Source organism: Tupaia chinensis, unplaced genomic scaffold (genome assembly GCF_000334495.1).
Source record: "Tupaia chinensis unplaced genomic scaffold, TupChi_1.0 Scaffold000333_1, whole genome shotgun sequence".
Taxonomy (NCBI): domain Eukaryota; kingdom Metazoa; phylum Chordata; class Mammalia; order Scandentia; family Tupaiidae; genus Tupaia; species Tupaia belangeri.
This window is the reverse complement of record NW_006159827.1, coordinates 1,220,306-1,238,421: the sequence shown is the minus strand read 5'-3', so window position 1 is coordinate 1,238,421 and position 18,116 is coordinate 1,220,306. Positions and strand designations below refer to the sequence as shown.

The 18,116-nt window shown below is 54.1% G+C and overlaps 1 protein-coding gene across 1 annotated transcript in view; it reads left to right on the top strand.

Annotated features, from left to right (window-relative positions):
• Window positions 1-18,116, top strand: part of IRAK2 (interleukin 1 receptor associated kinase 2) — an 81,242-nt gene that overhangs the window by 20,939 nt on the left and 42,187 nt on the right. The window contains 1 exon segment of the mRNA XM_006151995.2: window positions 12,369-12,506. Within this exon segment, the coding sequence (XP_006152057.1) occupies window positions 12,369-12,506 (138 nt within the window).

Genomic DNA, 18,116 nt, shown 5'->3' with positions numbered 1-18,116 from the left:
CCTTGGAAGAGGTTCACAGGCCAGCAGGTGCTTAATGGTCAAGGTGCTGGATCTCACCCAGCTGACCGTGGTTCAAGTCCTGGATGCGGTGGCTCGAAAATCATGCCAGGCACGCGTGTGTGTCTGCAGCCCCGAGAGGAGAATAGAGCAGGAGGGAATACTGTGTGGCCATCCCTGATTCCTCACTTTCCCCCTCAGTCTCTTTCTTACCCTATGACAAAAATCTGAAAATAAACAAAAAACTGGGTTCAGCACGATATCCCCTGCAAACAGAGTTCACAAATAACTAAACGTGAGAAACCCTGACTCTATCACAGCCCCTTCCTGTGGAGGTTTACAATACATGCCACGGTATCAAGGCTCTGATAAGTCCTGCAAAAAGGAACCTGTGTAGGCTGTTGTTTCCCACTTATATTTGACGACAGAACCATTTTTTATTAGGTACTTATTAATATCCCCATGAAAGCAGCCTGCCTTGGCAATCACTGCTCTGGAGGAGTAGTGACCATGGTGGAATAGCCGGGCTTCATGGGGGACCCCGTGATGAAGACCCTGGGGGCCAGGCCAGCACTGAGTGTTCAGGTCGCACTCAGCACGAGAGGAGTCTGGTTCTGGCGGCCGGGGGCCCTCCGTTACCCTGTGGCGTGAAGACGGGAGTCCTACTCCTGAGTGGGACTTTGGCCACCTAGCAGGCTTCCCAGGGGACCCGGTGCCATGTGCTAGCATCTGGGGGCCTGCGGCAGAGGCCAGAGTGTCCCAGCCAGGGCTCCCAGTCCGAGGACCAGCTGTAGTCCGTGCTGAGCCTGGGGCTGAGAAGTGCCACCACAGGCTGGCTTAGGAGCTGACCCGTTGGTGGTGAGGCTGGAAACCCTCAGCCCTCCCATGTAGAGTTCGAAGTGCAGAAGCTGAACCAGAGTTAATGAGGAACTTCAAAAATGTATTGATACCTCCTGCATGCCCGGTGCTGGAGACACAGGAAAACACAGACAAGGCCCTGGGCCCCAGGAGCTTGCATCCAGTAGGGGAGGTAAATACTATTACGATCTTACATATATATGTACATGTATTTTAATAATTATTTTAATTTGACCAGAGAGGGACAGAGTGAGAGAGAGAGGAAAGTGAGACAGCAAGCCGTCATGTCTGGGACTCACACTGCGGTCGGCCATGTGGGAGTCCAGCGCCCTTATCCACCACGCCACCTGCTGGCCCTGGGGGGAGGTAAATATTGACGGGAGCATCCTGTGGATAACACAACCAGCTATAGCGTGAGTGCTCTGGGTGGAGCAGGGCGGGTAGGCTGGAGACGAGAAGGTGGAGTTGATCTGATCAGGGCGAGCTTCCCTGAAGAAGTGAGACCTGAGCCTCCTTTTGAAGGATGAGCAGGGCAGCTTGGAGCAAGGGACCCAGCAGACACCGCCAGGCATAGGGGCCAGCGTGCACAAAAGCCCCAGGGCAGGAAGACCATGTCTGAGGCGGGAAACAGGCCTCAGTCAGAGGGCAGCAGGGAGTGCAGTGGCCGAGGCCGGGGGGTGGGGGGTCAGCCACCTGTGCTGAGCAGGTCCTGAGCCAGGGCTTCCACCGGGGAGTAGAGGGAAGCTGCAGGACGCCTTCTGCCTGGGGAGGGCCCCATTGTTGCCCCGTGGCCACGGTGTGGAATGGGGAGTAGGCTATGAGGTTGCAAGGGCAGCTGAGTTGGGAGCACAAGATGCTTCAGGGATCAGATTTGGGAGGCCACCTCGGTTTTCTCTTCCCGTCTGCGGCTACCGTCTTTCCTTTTTGTTTCCAAGTTTCACAATTTTCACGCAGACTCGTCTTGGTTGTGCAACTCCGACAGTTTCTAGCTTGGGCTCCGGCATCGCAGCCAGAGCAGTCATTTCCTTCCTGGAGCTGGGCTCTCACTGAGGAGGGTATTCGGGCTGCTGGCCATAAAGAAACAGCAGGGCACGAACCGCGTTTCCACAGAGGCCAGGCCGTCTCAGGCTCATGGGGGTCCTATGTCTGCTCTGCCCGCGGGTGCTTCTCCCTTCTCGTCCTCTCCAGCCACCAGGGAACACAAGACGTGGCTAGGATTCAGCCCCGGGGACCTGGAGACCTGCTACTGGAGGTGGCACTGTGCTGGGCCAAGCCCCCCCAGGCCCGAGACAGGGCTTCTAGGTTCTAGTGAGGGCTCGTCTGCAGGACTGGGTACGTGCCGGCCAGCATCTCCCCTCTCTCCCTGTCGTATAGACGAGAAGCACACTCAGAGATGAAGTGACGCTCAAAGGAACGAGGTCACGACGCGGTGGGTCCCCACCCGACATGAGGTCTCACTTTCTCCCTCTGAAAAGTGGGTACAGACATTTCCCTATCTGCTTTTTTCTTATAAACTGGAGGCTGCAAAATAGATGGTGAGATTTTTTTTTTTAATTGCTAAAGGGTGTGTGCAATGCCAGAGGGAGACAGAGACTCTCTAAGTGCTGCAACTGATCTGCAGGAGGCGGGACCCGGGCGGTAGATGGGAGCAGTGGTCACTCACTCGCCCTTTGCGCGCCCCTGCTGTGTGGCCCCGTCCACGGTCCCCTCAGTTCAAGGGGCTTTGTGGTAAGGTTCTGCCTAACAGGCCCACAGGTCCAGAGAGGTCTAACCCTGGCCCAGCTCTCTGCCCTCGTCTGCACCACGTCGTCACCCGTTCCGCCCAGCTCTGGGCCATCTTGCACGGGAGGAGGTGACCCAGACTGTGTCCTGCCTCAGGACTTGGCACGTGCTCCTCCCTCTTCTCGGCACACTGGTCCCTCCCCAGCTCCTCTGCATTCTCCTCCTGGCGGAGCCTCTTTTTAGTTTTTAAAGAATTATTAATTTAATTTCTTGTTGTTATTTAAAATTTGCTATAGGGCATGTTTGCTCACCAGAGACAGAGAGAGAGGGAAAGTGAGAAAGCAAGCCACCCGGTCTGGGACTCAAACCACGTCAGCCATGTGGGAGTCCAGCGCCTCAACCACCACGCCGCCTGCTGGCCCTGATCCTGTCATCTTAGCCGGCTCTACGTAAATGGCCCTCCTCACCGAAGCTCTCCCAGACACCCGATGTACGTGGGCAGGCAAGTCCTCCCTCCAGCCAGTTTTCAGCATGGAACTCCTCCCGGCCTGCAATTAGGTAGCCTTTGTTTAACTGGCTCGATGTCATTAGTCAGTTTTGTATTTTTTTAAAGTATTTATTTTAATTTTGTTAATTTATTATTGTTATTATTATTATTCGTAGTAGTAGTATTCAGTTTTACTAGAGAGAGAGGGAGAGTGATAGTGAGAAAGCAAGCTGCCAGGTCCGGGACTTGAACCATGGTCGGCCATGTGGGAGTCCAGTGCCCTTAACCAACACACCACCTGCTGGCCCCTGAGGACAGCATCCCCAGTCTGGACCGCAGAGAGAATGAGGAGAGTCCGTGGCAGCGGGTGGGATGCAGGTTCTCGGGAGAGCCAGGGATGGAGGTGAGGGCAGGTGGCGACCTCACATTTCCCCTCTCGCTGGAGTCGGGAGTTGTGAGTGGTCCGTGTGTGTTTGTGTGTGTGCGTGTGTGTGCGTGTGCGTGTGGGTTAGACGGCCATGCCCAGGGATTAGGAGGGAAGGGAGAACCGTGGCCCCACAGGTTTCCCGTGTCCCTGCACGGCAGCTGACGCCAGCCCTGGTTTGTCCCAGGAGGGAGCTGTTGCAGCCACATGAGTCAGCCTGAGAAAGAAAACAAGCTTGTAAATACTGTGTCACGGTGTACCCTGGGGTGCGGCTGAAGGCGGGGGTTTCCAGGGTGTGATCACCATGGAAAGGCCTGGTCGCAGCTCAGATCCCGGCTGCTCCAGCCAGAGCTCTGGCTTTCCCACTGGTAGACCTTCCCGGGCAGCCCAGGGCCCCGCACTCGGACCCCTCACCCCTTCTCCTGGAGGAAGTGGGGCATACGTAAACAAAATACGAATGGCGTAACCCTTCCATCTCCCTCTGTTTTTATTGCTAGAGGCTGCGTGTGCTCAGGGTGACAGGGCAGCGAGCATGATCGCACCGGCTGGGGAGTGGCCACTTACAGTCTGTTTCCCTCCCTCGCTCCTTCCCGTCAGGGTCAGGATTATGGGCGCACTCACATCCTCCCAGCGCTTATTTCAAGCCACTGGTATAGAATTTGAACTGCGGTCGGCCACGTGGCATCCCGCTCCCAATCACAGCGCCTAACCACCGCCCCGCAGGGCTGGCCCCTCGCTGCCCTTCCTTGAAGGAGGAAACGGAGCTAGCGGGTGGCCCTGTTATCAACTCACGGAGGCCACACGTACAGGAAGTGCCTGACCTGGCCTCGGGGAAGATAGGGTGGTGAATACTAACAGCTGCTGTTTGCTGGGCTCGCAGTATGAGGGTTGGGGTGGGCCTCCTTGGTCAGATCAGGAAGCCAAGGCTTAGGGTGACCCCCGCCCCCTGAGCCAGGGTGTGGAATGGCTGGGAAGCATGCCAGCCGGAGGGCTCCCTCAGCCTGGGTGGTGCCTGCTCAGTAGAGGGCCCGGGGCGTCCTGGAAGGACAGAGCAGAGAGAAAGGGCGGCCAGCCCCGTGAGTCAGGAAGGGGGCTCAGAGCTGTGCCTCTCCTTCCCCCCTCGTCCCGCTGGTGCCTGAGACTCAGCCCTCATCCTCGGGGCTCAGCCGGGTCTCAGCCTCACCTTGGGCCTCTCCCGTGGCCTAGTGGTTACTGGAGCTGGATGTCACGTGGCTGACCACGGTTCACTTTCTGACCCAGGAGGCTTGAAAAACATGTCAACTGTGTGTGTGCGCGCGCGCGTGTGTTTGTGTGTGTGTGTGTGTGTGTGTCCCAGATCCCAACAGGATGGAGAAGGGACTACGGCATGACCATGCCCCACTGGGGATGATTCCTCCTTCTCTGGCTCTCTGCTCAGTGCACGTGCACTCTAAGTTGTAAACAGAACAACACAACGAAAGGCATCCAGATGGATGTATGAGTCTGAAAACCAGCACGTCACGCCCCGCTCCCACAGCCCTGAAGCCAAAGAGCATTAAGCTGTTCTGTTTCCTCCTTCCTTCCTTCCTTCCTTCCTTCCTTCCTTTCTTTCTTTCTTTCTTTCCCTTTCTTTCTCTCTCTCTCTCTCTCTCCTTCCTTCCTTCCTTCCTTTTGGGAGAGATTTTTGCTATAGGGTATCTGTGCTCGCCAGAAAGAGAGACAGAGACAGAAAGCAAGAAATCACCTCCCAGGGGGGATGGCCACGCCGCATTCCCTTCTCCTCCATTCTCTCGGGATCTTGGGCACGCACGCACATGCACCTGGCATGAGTTTAAGCCACCGGGTCCGGGACATGAGCTGTGGTCGACTACCTGGGAGTCCAGCGACATAGCCATTACGCCAACCAACAGCATCCTCTTTCTGTCCCTGTGGGTCCTGGCAGGAGCAGAGAGACCCTCGGGAGAGCTGCTTGCCCTCCCGTGTGTGACGGACAGGCTGTGGCCAGCACGGGCAGGGAGCAGGTCCTCACCCTCTTGCCCCACCTCTGTGCTAGCCTGCAGCCACTGTGCCCTGTGAGAGAGACCAGGCACCAGGTCTCTGCCTGCTTAGACTCGGTTTCCCTTTGAGTGTTAAAAATCCCAAAAAGTGGGGCCAGGAGGTGGTATGGTGGTTAAGGCGCTGAACTCCCACATGTCTGACAGTGGTTCTAGTCCTGGACCCGGAGGCTTGAAATTCTCGCTGGGCACGTGTGTGTGCACATGCCCAAAATCCTGAGAGGAGAATGGAAGAGCAGGGACTGTGGTGTGGCCAGCGGCCTGGGGGATGACTTCTCGCTTTCTCTCCCTCTGTCTTTCTCTGTCTCACGTGTAAGTGCACGTGTCCTATAGCAAAAAATCTCTCTCAAACAAACAAAGTGACTACGAAATGTCCAAAGTTGGGGCCAGGTGGGGGTGTGCTGGTAAAAGGCGAGGCTCTGTGAGGCTGACACTCCTGAGACCTCCCTGAGTGTGTCACACACGCGTGTGCTCAGGATCTGGAGCCGGTCGAGGTGGGGTAGACTGTAGTGTGAGGGTCCTGTTGTAGGGGCCACACTGTCTCTTGTTCACGGAAGACAGAAAGAAACCTTTAAAAAGAAACCTAGAAACTGGCCTTCCACACCAAATGTTTCCTTCAGAGACCCTGGTTGGGAGGACCAGCAGATGGCTGGGCTCCTAAGTAGTCAACCATGGTTCTAGTCCTGGACCCGGCATGTGCGTGCATGCCCAGAATCCCTAGAGGAGGATGGAGGAGAAGGGATTGCAGCGTGGTCATCTTCTTGCTTTCTCTCTCTCTCCGTCTCTCTGAGGAGCACACGTGTCCTATAGCAAAAATCTCAGCAACAATGAAGAAGATCCTGGCTGGGAATCAATGTGGTTCATCTGCGCCTTCCCCCGCAGGCAGGCAGAGAGGGGATGGCCACTGCCCAGTGTGTGTTCTGCTCCTTGGCCCTGGGCCAGCCATAATACACCTGTGGTCCCCCTGAGCCCCGGGGTAACTCTGGGGACAAAGGGGTTGTTATTCAGACACCAAAAAGCTCAGAGGGGTAAGAGAGAGCTGTCAGCACTGGCTGGACCTGGCTGGACCTGGCTGGACCTGTCGGGTGGGTCTGCTTCAGCCCGGAAAGGATGGAAAGGACGCTTCCCCATCCCTTCTGGCCTTCTCCCCTCTGATCTTTTAATCCCGCAGAATCAGCTTCCTGTGTGGGATTCTCTTGAGACTCTCATCCCAGGAGGGCAAGTGCTGTCCTGGAAGCTGGGGCTCTGCTCTGGGTCAGTGATGAGGCTTGGACAATCAGTTTGCTCCCTGCTCTGGCCTGGGCAGCCGGGGAGCTCGGGGTGAGAGAAAAAGCTCGTCACCACCCTTCCTCACAGAAGTCCGGGCCTCCTTAGCCTCTTCCTGCCTTTGGGCTCTATTGTAACTTGACCAGCATTCTGGGTGCCAGCCTGGAGGAGTGGTCCAGCTAGCTAGCAGAGATAAGGTGTCCTGGGAGTTAAGGAGCTTCTGGTTTTGACAGAGGAAGAGGCCTCTCTTCACCTTCCGACTCAGATCACACACCGGCCGCTCCAAAGCTGAGTGGAGACCTTTCGTGTTTATAGTCACTATGTATTTTTTTGTGTTTGAAAGGCATCTGGGGGACCAGCAGCTGGCGTAATGGCTGTGTCACTGGACTCCCATGTAGTCGACCGTGGTTCGAGTCCCTGACCCAGTGGCTTAAACTCACGCCGGGTGTGTGTGCGTGCGTGCCCAAGATCCCGAGAGGAGAATGGAGGAGAAGGGATTGTGGCGTGGCCATCCCCCCCGGGGGGTGATTTCTCGTTTTCTGTCTCTATGTCTCTCTCTGTCTTTTCTGGGGAGCACACGTGCCCTATAGCACAAACTTCTCCAAAGGAAGAAAAGAAAAGAAAAGAAAAGAAAAGAAGCGAAGCATCTGGAAACCCACAGGGTGTCTCACAGGAAACCAAAACTCGGGCCTGCGTCGGTTGGGTGTGGCCCTCCCAGTGTGACGAGGTGACTTGGTGGGAAGGCAGTGTCAGCCCCGATTGTCCTCGGGTTGGGTCGCTGGCCGTCGCCCTGCCGGTGCTGCCCCTGCCCTGTGCGTGCCCTATCCTCTCTTCCCACTGTGCCAGGTGCAGGCCTCCACGAGCCACTGCAGAGAACGAGGACAAGCCGGACCGTCCTTAGCACGGGAACTGTCAAAGCCTTTTCTGTTCCCCGTGGCGGCACTTCCCTCCCACAGAGGTCGGCCCCAAGTGGGCTGGTGGCCGTGACGTCCCTGGCAGATGTGTCCCGGGTGAGAGGCAGGCATCTGTGCTGGGCAGCGGGGCACGGGAGTCAAGTGAGGTGGGACCAGCCTGTCCAGCCCCATTGCGCTGCTGCCGGCCGGGCCTGCCCGGGCAGCTGCCTGACCTTCCTGGCCGTGGGTGCCCACGCTGTGGGGCCGTGGGAGCTGTTCCAGTCAGGAGCGCCTCACTGCCGCGGGCCTGGCCTCTGCGGGTCACGTCACCGTGAGCCTGCCGGCCCTCTGCCAGGGCCACCTCTGCCTTTGGCGTCACACGGGGATGTCGTGACGGTGTCCCTGCAGGCCCCCTTTGTGGAGTGGAGGTGGCAGGGGAGGCTGCATCACGGGGCCCTTCCTCCCGGGGCGTGGGCTTATCTTCCCTTCTGGAATCAGGCAGCTCCAGTCCAGATCTGCTCTTGGACCAGCGCTCACCTGGCCTGGCTTATTGTCGTCATTGTGTACAAGGGGCCGTGTGTGGCTCCTGGGCCCGTGGCAGGCGGTGGCATTCCCTAAGGCACAGGTGAGCGTGGTCCTGCCAGCACGCTGCCTGGGAGGCCCTGGCTTCTAGAAAGGCCTCTGATGTGTGTTGGATGTGGGCAGGGTGGTCCGTGGCACGCCCTCCTGAAGTGCCCGAGGACCCCAGGTGGGGAGGGATGAGCCTGTGTCCTCCCGGGCCCCAGCGTGGCTCGCCCACAGCCCTGGCCTCCTCACCTGGTTCCGGGAGGGCGCCCTTCTTCCTGCCTCAGTGCCCCTGTGCACACTGTCTCTCTTGGGCAGGTCTCTCTGGTCCCTGAGCCTGTTTCCTTACCTGTGACCTCCAGGTATGGGGCCAGGTGGCAGTGCAGTGGTGATGCAATCGGACTCACACAGGACAGGTCCTGGGTTCACGGCCGGTGACCTCCCTGAAGACGCCAGGTGTGCGTGTGCCCACCATCTGGGGCTGGCTGAGGCTGTGGGTAGATAGTGCCATTAAGACTCTGGGGGGGCGGCAGTGGCATGGTGTTTGAGGCGCTGGACTCCCACATGGCTGACTGTGGCTCAAGTCCTGGACCTGGCAGCTTGCTTTCTCGCTTCCTCTTTCTCTGATCAAATTTTAAAAAATAAAAATAATGATGATAAAAAAAAAAAAAGACTGTTGGGAGTAAGTACTCTTTCTCTCTGTTTCTCTTTCTCATGGAAGAAATAAATCTAAACTTTATTTTCTTATTATTTTTTTAAATGGAGAGATTTTTGCTATAGGGTGCGTGCGCTTGCCAGAGAGACAGAAACAGAGAGACAGAAAGCGAGAAATCACCCCCCCAGGGCAAATGGCCACACCACAATTCCTTCTCCTCCATTCTCCTCTCTTGGGCACGCACGCACAGGTGCTCGGCGTGCGTTTGAGCCACCGGGTCCAGGACTAGAACCACGGTGGACTACATGGGAGTCCAGCGACATAGCCATTACGTCAACTGCTGGTTCCATAAATCAATTAACTTTAAGAAAAAAAAAGGGACTTCCAGGTTGTGCAGAAGAGCTGGAGTGAAAAGTACCCCCTCACCCTCCCAGCCCGTTGGTAAGAACAAGGCAGTGCGCTCTGTGCCCTGCAGAGGGCGCGCTGCCTGCACCCTCACCTGGGCCAGCACGGCCCAGGCACGCTCCCATCCTGTTCTCCTTTTACTCGAGATGCAGGCTGCTTAAGAGATAAGCCGGTATTGGGGCCAGTAGATGGTCAGGGTCCTGGACTTCTACGTGGCTGACCACGGTTCTAGTCCCAAACCTGGCATCTTGCTTTCTTGCTCGCTTGCTCTCTGGTGAGTGCACATGTCCTACAGCAAACAAACAAATAAATAAATAAATAAAATAATTCTTGGGACCAGAAGATGGAGTAATGGTTATGTTGTTGGACTCCCACATGGCCGACTGTGGTTCAAATCCTGGACCTGGTGGCTTGAAACTCACTCCAAGTTCGTGTGCGTGTGTGTCCAAAATCCTGAGAGGAGAATGGAGAAGGGATTGCAGCGTCGCCAATCCCCCCTGGGGGGTGATTTCTTGCTTTCTGTCTGTCTCTCTCTCTGGTGAGTGTGCACCCTGTAGCAAAAAAAAAAACAACCCTCTAAAATAATTATAGTAATTAATATTATAAAAAATAAGAAATAAGTGGCATTTTGGGACAGTAGGTGTAGTGGTTAAGTCACTGGACTCCCACCTGGCTGACGGTTTGAGTCCTGGACCGGGAGCCGTGAAAATCATGTCAAGTGTGGGTGCGTGCCTGCCCAAGATCCCAGGAGGAGAGTGGAGGACGAGGGATTGCGGCATGGCCAGCTCATGTGGGGTGATTTCTCACTTTCCCTCTGTCTCTATCTCTGTCTCTGCCTCTCTCAGGGGAACACCTCTGCCCTATGGCAAAAACCTTTTTTTTTTTTTTTCTTTTTTTTGGAGAGGTTTTTGCTATAGTACGCGTGCTCTCGCCAGACAGACAGAGAGAGACAGAGAGACAGAAAGTGAGAAATCACCCCACATGAGCTGGCCATGCCGCAATCCCTTCTCCATTCTCCTCTCGGGACCTTGGGCACGCACGCACACGCGCCCGGCGGGAGTTGAAGCCACCAGGCCCAGGACTCGAACCGCGGTCGACTATGTGCTAGTCTAGTGGCATAGCCATCAGGCTGTCTGCTGGTTCCATAGAGGGGTTGTGAAAAGGGAGTCGGTGGGTGTGGCACCGGTGGGTGAGCGTGGCGTGATGCTGATGTAGGCACCGTGCTTGCCTGAGCCCAGAGCGTGGGCCTGAGCAGCCAGGTCCACGGTAGCAGGCGACTGCTTACAGGCGCAGCTCACTGGTCAGAGTAAGCGTGGTTGGGGACGTTTGGTCATGGCCCCGCCTGATTCTCGGCATGAGACAGAGCAAGTCAGCAGCCTTCCCTGGGACCTCCATGCCTCGTTTTTGTGGTTCTCAAATGTGGTCTGCCCCAAACCACTGGAGAGCGAAGGGCCTTGAACGCAGGGCTAGAACGTGGGTTGTATCCGGGAGGCAGTGAGAAGGACTTTGTCCAGGCGGTGGGGACCCAGAAAGGATTTCAGCAGGGCAGCCAGGCGGCGTGGTGGTTAAGGCACTGGATTCCCACATGGCTGACTGTGGTTCAAGTCCCAGACCTGGTGGCTTACTTTCTCATTTTCCTTCTCTCTCTTTGGTCAAGTAAAAAAGTAATAATAATAAAATAAAAATAAAATAATTTTTTGAGAGGTTTTTGTTATGGGGCGCGTGTGCTCGCCAGACAGACAGAGAGACAGAAAGCGAGAAATCACCCCCCAGGGGGGATGGTCACACTGCAATCCCTTCTCCTCCATTCTCCTCTTGGGATCTTGGGCACGCACGCACACGCGCCCGGTGTGAGTTTAAGCCACTGGGTCCGGGACATGAACCGCGGTCGACTATGTGGGAGTCCAGCGACATAGCCATTACGCTAACTGCTGGTCCAAAATAATTTTTAAAAAAGGATGTAAACAAGAAAGGGTGAGGCCAGACCTGTATTTTAGAAGAGGCACCTGCTGTACGCTGGAGGCGGGGAGAGTGAGCTGTGCCCTGGAGAGCAGCTCTGAGAACTAGGTGGGAGCCCCTCAGACACACCCTGGCTGCAGGTTTGGGGTTTCCCAGATAGATGCAAAGGGGGAAGTGACTACTGTGGAGAAGAAGGCAGGTGACTTCTTGGGGGCCGCCCTGCCTGCCTCTGGTCATGTGATCTTGAGTATGTCACTTCACCTGCTCGGGCCTGTTTCCTCGTCTCTGACAGGGGCGACACAGAAGAATGCTTGAACGTGTGCACAGCCGGGCCTGGGCCTGGTGCTCCCTCCGGTCTGCAGGCACGGCTGCTGCTTGTAGGATCCCAGTGTAAAACAGGGAAGGAAGCGTGGCCGGGGAAGGGAAACTGCAGGCCAGCGGAACTGATAACGGGGCTCGAGCACTGGCGGGGGTGGACGCCTTCAACTTGCTCACGCTGCTGGGCAGTGCGGGGCCTCCAGAGCCCTTTCACATCTGTGCTCTCACTTCCCTCCTCCCAGCGCTGGGAGGGACGTCACCACCTCCATTTGTCATCCAGGAAACGGGCTCGGAGGACAGTGACCTGGCTGAGGTCACACGGCCAGTAGGGTCGGAGGCCGGGTGTGTGCGACTCGGACTCTCAGAGCCGGATCATCACAGGTCCTGTGCCTTTCTCCCCAGATGGGGAGGCTGAGGCCTGTCCTGGAAAAGGGCTTGCCCAAGCACACCGTGAACGTTTGCCGGACTCCTGATTAGAAACCGGTTCTTGGGGTGAGGAGATGGCATCATGGTTACGTCACTGAACTCGCACATCCTGGGCCCAGTGGCTTGAAACTCATGCCGGGCGCTTGTGCGTGCGTGCCAAAAGTCCCGAGAGGAGAATGGTGGAGTAGGGATTGCAGTGTAGCCATCCCCCCAGGGGGTGATTTCTCACTTTCTGTCTGTCTGGCGAGTGCAAGTGCATAGAAAAAACCCCTTTAAAAAAAAAAAAAAAAAAAAGAACCCAGGTCTTGGTGGCTCCCCAGTTCATGGAATGATAATAATTTCCTTTTTACCTGGTTTTTAGGGAAGCAGGTTCCTGAAGTCAGATCTTCCATCCCAGCCTTCCCAGATGCTGTGAAGCCAGGAAGACCTTCTGTAAGAAACACAGAGGACGCGCAGGAAAAGGGGCCGCCCGTGACGCCAGCTGTCTCTCCAGGCCCAGGTATTTTTAATTTAATTTCTTTTAACAAAATTTTAACTTTTTGTATTTATTTATTTTTAATCTGATCATAGAGGGACAGAATGAGAGTGAGAGCTAGATCGAGAGAAAGAAAGTGAGAAAGCAAGCCCTGGACCACGGTCGACCATGTAGTAGTCCAGCATCCTTCACCACCATGCCACCTGCTGCCCCCTTAAATTTAATTTCTTTATTTAAACTCACTTAATGACACGAAGGCTTATCTATAAGGACATCTAGCTTACAGGCAGTTGGAAGTGCGGGACGGTAGAATCAGTGGCAGTGGCTCCGGTGCTGTACCCTGGACAGGGGTGCGGGTATGTAAATACCCACGGGACGTGCCCACAGGACAGTCAGTCAGGAATGCAAGAGAGTCAGGTACTGGAAGAATATACCGGAGGACTTCAAAAAGTTCACGGGAAAATGGAATTAAAGTGGGAGTTTATTTCAGTGCAAAACATTTTTGAAACCCATGCAGTTTTTTTTTTTAAACCTTTTTGCTATAGGGTGGGTATGCTCTCCTAAGAGACAGAGAGACAGAAAGTGAGAAATCAACCCCCCAAGGGGGATGGCCATGCTACAATCCCTTCTCCTCCATTCTCCTCTTGGGATTTTTGGCATGCATGCACACGTACCTGGTGTGAGTTTTAAGCTACTGGGTATGGGACTTAAACCACGGTCAACCGTGTCATAGAGTCCAGCAACGTAACTGTTAGCCACCTGTTGGTCCTGAAATTCATGTAGTTTTTCCAAATACATGTTTTTTTTTTTTTTATTGTAACTTAATAAATTTTTTTAAAGAATTATTTTTATTCAACTTTATTTTATTTATTTATTTTAATTTGACCAGAGAGCAAAACAGAGAGAGAGAAAGAGAGGGAAAGTAAGAAAGCAATCTGCCAGGTCCAGGAGTTGAACCTCAGTCAGTCATGTGGGAGCCCAGTGCCCTTAACCACCATGTCACCTGCTGGCCCCCTGAATACATGGTTTCCATGGATTTTTTTTTTTTTTGGGGGGGGAGAGATTTTCACTGTAGGGTATGTGCGCTCGCCACACAGACAGAGAGAGACATAGAGACAGAAAGCAAGAAATCACCCCCCAGGGGGGATGGTCACGCCGCAATCCCTTCTCCTCCATTCTCCTCTCGGGATCTTGGGCACGCACGCACACGCGCCCGGCGTGAGTTTAAGCCACCGGGTCCGGGACACGAACCGCAGTCGACTATGTGGGAGTCCAGCGACATAGCCATTACGCTAACTGCTGGTTCCCCATGGATTTTTTTTTAAAACCCTGCATATACCATTTATTACCGTTTTGTCAGAAAGGTGGAGAGAACCACAGGACTTGAGGGCCATCTGTGTCCCGACCCTGCTCTGAGTTCAGAGACGTGGACTCACTCCGATCCCCACTGACGATCCCCACTGACAGTGTGGGTGAGGGATGGCGAGTGCCCGTTCTGCTGATGCAAAACTGAAGCGCAGAGAGGGTCAGCAGTCCGGCCAAGGTCACGTGCTGCTGGGGCCCGCGTTTTACCTGTGGTCTCCCAGGTCTCCCGCACGCGGGCTCTGGGCTGGCTGCCTGACCACCTCTCCACCGTTGACGGGCTCCTGGCTCTTCTGGGGCCCAGCCCTGGCAGGCATGCAACGGGGAGTCAAGGGGGACCACTTGCCCCTCGCCTGCCTCCCCACTGTCAGTCACAGGCCCGCTGCTGAAGCACAGAGAGGGAGCGTGATTGGCTCAAGATCACACAGTGGGGAGACCAGCGGTTAGTGTAATGGCTATGCCGCTGGACTCCCACGTAGTTGACCACGGTTCGCATCCCAGACTCAGTGGTTTAAACTCACGCCGGGTGCATATGCGTGCGTGCCCAAGATCCCGAGAAGAGAATGGAGGAGAAGGGATTGGGGCGTGGCCATACCCCCTGGGAGGTGATTTCTCGCTTTCTGTCTCTCTGTCTCTGTCTGGCGAGCGCATGCGCCCTATAGCAAAAACCTCTCTGAGAAAAAAAAAAAGATCACACAGTGAGGAGAGGCCTGGGAGCCGGGGGTCTGAGTGCGTCCCTAAGGGCTGCACACAGTGCTACCCTAGAGCCTGCAGACCATTTCCCCTTGTGCCCAGGCAGGGCTTAGAGACAGTGTGATCCATGACAGGAGGATTCAGCCAGCACCTGACCTCCCTGATGCTCACCCCCATGCCCCCTGAGTGAGCCTCGGGTGTGCTCTCCTGCAGCCTCCGGAGGGGGGAGCCAGAGATGCCAGTTCTCAGTAAGATCAGCCCGCGGACGCAGTCCTTGAAGCCAGGGCAGCCCTGGCTGGGAGGAACAGGTATTCTGGGCTTTTGCGTGAGACAGACTCGTGTTTGAAGCCCAGCTCTGCCCCTTTCTAGCTGGAGAGTGACTCAGCCTGTTCGTACCTCAGTTTCTTCATCCGTTCTGTGACCCACATGGCAGGGAGACGTGTGACAGTGGATCTGGAAAGAAATACGCAGACACACACTAGAGAAAAGCAGGCTACTGGTGGGCCAGGGACCTCCGATGGAGATAGCCACAGCCCCAAGGCGTTCCTGGGTGTACTCTTTATAGGGCAAAGAGGGAGGGAAAAGTGGAAGGTAAAGCCAGGTTTTTTTTTTTTTTTTTTTTTTTAATATTTTTTTTTTTTTTTTTTTTAAGAATTATTGGGTTTAACTTTATTTTAATTTGACCAGAGAGGGACAGAGAGAGCAAGAGCGAGAGAGAGAGAGAGAGAAAGCTGCCAGCTGCCAGGTTCAGGACTCGAACCAAGGTCGGCCATGTGGGAGTCCAGCGTCCTTAACCACTACGCCACCTGCCAGCTCCCAGCCAGGTGTTTGCTATTATGGACTGAAGCTGTGGAACATCTTGTGGTTCTGAACAAGCCTCCCCTTGTCTCCCCTGGCCTTCTCTGGCTGAAGCGTAGTTTCCTTTAACCTCGCCTGCTGTGTGCCCGCTGTGCAATGTGGGCCCAGGGGACTGTCCCTTCACTTATCTATAAGGTGACCGAGGTTCTGCTCCCCGCAGTCTGTGAGTGGGTTATTACAGAACCATCCACCTCGGCCTTGCCTCCTGATGGTGCCAAGTGTCAACTGGTCTGGAATTCAGAGCATTCCAGACACTGCCGGTTAGAATAAGGCTAGGAAACGGACTCCAGGCCTCGGAGTCTGGACTGTTGCCAGCAGCCGGAGATGAAGGGGAAGGACGCAGACCTTTGGTCGGCAGTTAAAGATAAGGGGAGATGACCTGGAAGAAGCCGGTCCTGGTTGATAGCCAGAGGGGACAGTAACAACGGGAAATTCTAGGGGCGTGGTGGAGCCGGAAACAAGGGCAGCAGTCAGAGTCCCTGCCAGCCTTTGCACTGTTGGTCTTCTGGGCCCTTGGTGGCAAATGTGCCCAGATAACTGGTCTGCAGACAGACAGGAAGTCCAGTCGTCTCTGCCTGAACTGGAAATAGGAAAGTAATCATTCATTTATCAACTCACCCACGGCCAGTCTGCCCTCGGGAAAACCCCAAGGTCACATTAGGCTCCAGAGGTCAAAGCGATTGATTATCTTGAAGGAGTTTCGGGGGGTGGAGTGGACAGAGCTGCTGCTTGACCCACTGGGGGTAGTTGGGAAGGACGCGGGGAGGGGCACGGAGGAGGAAGCTGTGGGAGCAGAGCCAGGGACCAGGGTAGAACATCTCACTACACAGATTCTTTTCCAGATTAATTTTAGTGGAACCAGCAGGTGGCGTGGTAGGTAAGGCACTGGACTCCCACATGGCCAACCATGGTTCGCGTCTCGGACCTGGGGACTCGCTTTCTCGCTTTCTCTTTCTCTCTATCTCTCTCTGGTCAAATTCAAACATGGTAATAATAACAAACAAATAAATTAAATAAGTAATTATTTTTAAAAAGATGAATTTTATTAATCGTTATTATTAATAAATAATAGACTTGCTATAGGGCACATGCGCTCGCCAGAGGGGGTTGGGGGGACAGTGAGGAAGCACGCCACTAGGTCTGGGACTCAGATTGTAATGGGCCATTTGGGAGTCCAGTGCCTTAATCGCCACACCACCTGCTGGCCTCATCACTAGAGTCTTTTTTTTTTTTAAAGAATTATTTCTATTGGGACCAGCAGGTGGCGTGGTGGTTAAGGCACTGGACACTCCCACATGGCCAACCAGGGTTCGAGTCCTGAATCTGGTGGCTTGTTTTCTCACTTCCTTTCTCTCTCACTCTCACCCTCTGTCTCTCTCTGGTCAAATTAAGAAATAAATGAATGAATAGATAAAAAAATAAAATAAATAATTATATATATAAAAAAAGAATTATTTCTATTTAACTTTATGTATGTATGTATGTATTTTAATTTGACCAGAGAGGGACAGAATGAAAGAGAGAGAGAGAGAGAGAAAGTGAGAAAGCAAGCTACCAGATCCAGGACTCGAACCGTGGTCATGTGGGAGTGTCCAGCACCTTAACCACCACGCCACCTGCTGGCTTCATTATTACTATTTTTTTCTCTTTTTTTCAGAGAAGTTTTTGCTATAGGGTATGTGTGCTCGCCAGACAGAGACAGAGACAGAAAGCGAGAAATCATCCCCCAGGGAGGATGGCCATGCTACAATCCCTTCTCTTCCATTCTCCTCTCGGGATCTTGGGCACGCACGCACACGCGCCCAGCATGAGTTCAAGCCACCGGGTCCGGGACTTGAACTGTGGTTGACCATGTGGGAGTCTAGCCACATAGCCATTATGCTAACTGCTGGTCCCCTTCATTATTACTATTATTTTTTAAGTTTGCTATGGGGAATATGTACTCACCAGAGAGAACAAGAGGGAGGGAACGTGAGAATGCAAACTGCCAGATCCGGGACTCAAATCACAGTAGGCCCTGTGGGAATCCAGTGTTTTAACCACCAAGCCATATGCTGGCTCATTCTCCCGCCTCCTTGTTTTTTTAATTCTGGGAAGGAGAGGAAATATGGATGGGTAGGGAGAATTGGGTTATCAGACACAAAATCGCAGTTAGATAAGACGAGTGAGTTGGGACCAGCAGTTGGCATAATGGCTATGTCGCTGGACTCCCATGTTGTCAACCACAGTTCAAGTCCCGGACCCGGTGGCTTAAACTCACCCCGGGTGCGTGTGCGTGCGTGCCCAAGATCTCAAGAGGAGATTGGAGGAGAAGGGATTGCGGCATGGCCATCCCCCCTGGGGGGTGATTTCTCGCTTTCTGTCTCTCTGTCTCTCTCTGTCTTTCTGGCAAGCGCACGTGCACTATAGCAAAAACCTCTCATAAAAAAGAAAAGAAAAAGAAAAGAGGAGCGAGTTCTTGAGGACTAAAGCACGCAGAGCTGACTGTAGCTCACCACTGAGTGTGTGTTTCGGAGTATCTAGCAGGAAGGCTTTCGCCGCGCACAGCAGAGTCATGATAAATGTCGTTGGATTTCAGATGTACATTCTGTGTGTGTCCTGAAAAATTACAGTCTACCCCATCAGGGGGCTTCCAAACATTTAAGAAAATGGAAGTAAAGTATGAGTTTATTTTGTGCAAAAATGTTTAAATCCATGTTTTAAAAAAATTTTTTTTGGAGA